The sequence below is a fragment of the Helobdella robusta genome (assembly GCF_000326865.2).
Source record: "Helobdella robusta unplaced genomic scaffold HELROscaffold_48, whole genome shotgun sequence".
Taxonomy (NCBI): domain Eukaryota; kingdom Metazoa; phylum Annelida; class Clitellata; order Rhynchobdellida; family Glossiphoniidae; genus Helobdella; species Helobdella robusta.
The window spans coordinates 1,338,067-1,340,636 of NW_008705215.1; the positions used below are offsets into that span (position 1 = coordinate 1,338,067).

General features: G+C 33.8%; 1 protein-coding gene across 1 annotated transcript in view; it reads left to right on the forward strand.

The window, feature by feature from the left end:
- Positions 1-1,027, forward strand: part of HELRODRAFT_193366 (hypothetical protein) — a 5,287-nt gene extending 4,260 nt beyond the window's left edge. Inside the window, exons 7-8 of the mRNA XM_009026656.1 lie at positions 39-209; positions 377-1,027. Coding sequence (XP_009024904.1) covers positions 39-209; positions 377-768 — 563 coding nt within the window. The 3' untranslated portion in view covers positions 769-1,027. The remainder of the gene's footprint in view (positions 1-38; positions 210-376) is intronic.
- The last annotated feature ends 1,543 nt before the right edge of the window (positions 1,028-2,570 follow it).

The window sequence follows — 2,570 nt, forward strand, 5'->3', positions numbered from 1 at the left end:
TTTGTATTGAGTTTGTGTTTAACTTTCGTTGGAAAAAGGTGATAGGACCCCAGACGCCGAATTTCTGACGGATCACCCACGCTACATTGAACTGATAGAAAAATTTGGAAAGCCGGATAAGGGTATGCTGGAGGTGAAGACGAACGATATTAAGTCTGAGTTGCTACACGTCTTTATCGCCCTCGTTGCCAATGATGATGAAAATAAAGGTAATGGTGGTTGGATTGTTGGTGGTCCGTGTGTGTGATTCTTTGTTTTTTGATTGATAGATAGATAGATAGATAGATAGATAGATAGATAGATAGATAGATAGATAGATAGATAGATATATTGATTGATTCTATTGATTGCCAAATTACTACACTAATCAAACTAGACGGCACTGCAACAGGAGAAAAAGTGGCGAAGATAGTTGAAAAAAAGTTGCCACCCTCGATGACAGCCGGGAGGCTGATGATGATGCTAGTGAAGAGAATTTTCAAAGAGGAAATCCGGAAATTAGGAATCGTCTCACCCGATCCGGATTCTTTCAAACTGTCATACTCCAGTCCCTTATTTGCTAAAAATAGCGGGGAAAACCGGGATAAGGAAAGCACTCTCGAAGATAAAAATAGTGTCTCAGGAGATAAAAATAGCGCAGGTGCTGGGAGTTTGGATCTATTTATAGCGCCTGGTAGAGAATTGGAAATCCCAATTGATGATCCCTTCAAAGAGATTGGCTATTTTTCAATCATTTCTGGAGATAGCCTTTATTTAAGAAAGTGCTGAATGGCTTTCTTGCTCTCTTTCTTTGTCTGTCTGTTTGGCTTCATTTTTTATTTTTTCAAAACGATACAATCGTTATTATAGTTTATTATTATTATTATTACTTTTATTATTTGTTACTATAACTGTTATTTAAATTGTTTTACTGATGCATATTGATGGAATACGTATTTGAAATATTCGGTTTCACTATTTGTATCATTATTTCTACTGCAGTTTATCGGAGAATTCTTTTTGGAAACAAAAAATATGTGTAATGCAATGTAGTGCTATATAAATCACTCAAACGTTACACGAGATTGAGGTAACAGGGAATGGTTGAAGTTGGGGGCTGGTTGAAAGTTTTGGAGGGTTAGGGTTAGTTTCTATATTAGAGTTAAAATTTAAGGGGGGAACATATTTTAAATGAAATTTTATATTACACATATATTACACAAATTTGAATATATTCAAATTTAATTGAAAATTTAAAAAATTTAAAGACTCCAAAAGTAAGTTTAAACTCATGTGAGGTTGGTATTTGAGACTGGAGTGTCATATTTCGGAAACAGTAAGCCAGGGTCGAAATGACGTTTTGCGGAATAGAAGTTTTGTTGAGGACAGATTCGGATTAGAGAGATGGAAATTTTTTTTCGGTGGTCCGTCGTCAGATTCGGACAAAGTTAGCTACTACCAAGAACCAATCCCCAGTGCAAATTTCAGGTGAAATTTTCCATTTTCACGACAATTATTCATTTTTATCCATTCAATGAATGTTAATTCCTCGTGACATTTTTCAAGTTAAGCCTTCTTTGGAAATAAATAAAACTCTTATAATTAATTCATTTTATTGTTATTCTTATTAGGAATAATGATTATAATTATAACGGATTATAATTTTTATTATAGTCGTCTTAATTATTGTCATGATAATATCATTCAGGGTCAAACTTACGAGGTCACTGATCAGTGAGAAGGTGCCAAATTAGTTGGTTAAAGTAGAAAATTCTATAGAAGTTTTATTCTGCCAATAGACTCAATAACTTGCATTAAAAATATTTGGTGACATTTCATTTATCTAAAATTACGCAAATTTTTAAAGCGTTATGTTCTTGTAGTGGTCACTTTTTTTTATGGAGATCCGAAGTAGGGGTCCCACCCTGCCAGCCCCCTTTAAATTTTGTGGCCCCGTCCTCTATGCCCTCTTAAATCTGACCCTGATATTTTATATAATAATTTATTAATAAGTATGTGTCTGCATATTTCATATGTAAACTTCGCTTGATGTTGTGCTTAGTGCTACGCTCCTGGAATCTTCTGGAAAAATAATTTCATAATATTTAATTATTAATGTTGTTAATTATACTAATATTAGTTATATCATTATTATTATTTTTTGGAAAGCGTGTCAGAGGTGCCAGCAGCGACGACACGCATCGCATGTGATATGACGGGGGTCTGTTTGCAGTCGAATCTGGTCACTGCATCAGTGGAGCCAGGCATTTTAACCATTTCGCCATCTTAACGCCGGAATTTATATATTCTTATAAAAAAAATTCTAAATAAAAATCAGTTCCATTTAATTAATTTGAATAATTTATTAAATTAAAACAAATGCGCTAATTTCAACGATAAAATTTATTTAATAATTTATTATAAGAATAATGACTACCACTACAAGAAACGCTACCACTATAACGACTGCTGCTACTACCACGACGACTACTACCACAACGACTACTGCTACTACTATACTACTGGCAAAACAGCAGTGAAGATTAGTGTATTATTATTCTACTCACTATTTCTCTTCAGAGCATTCTTCC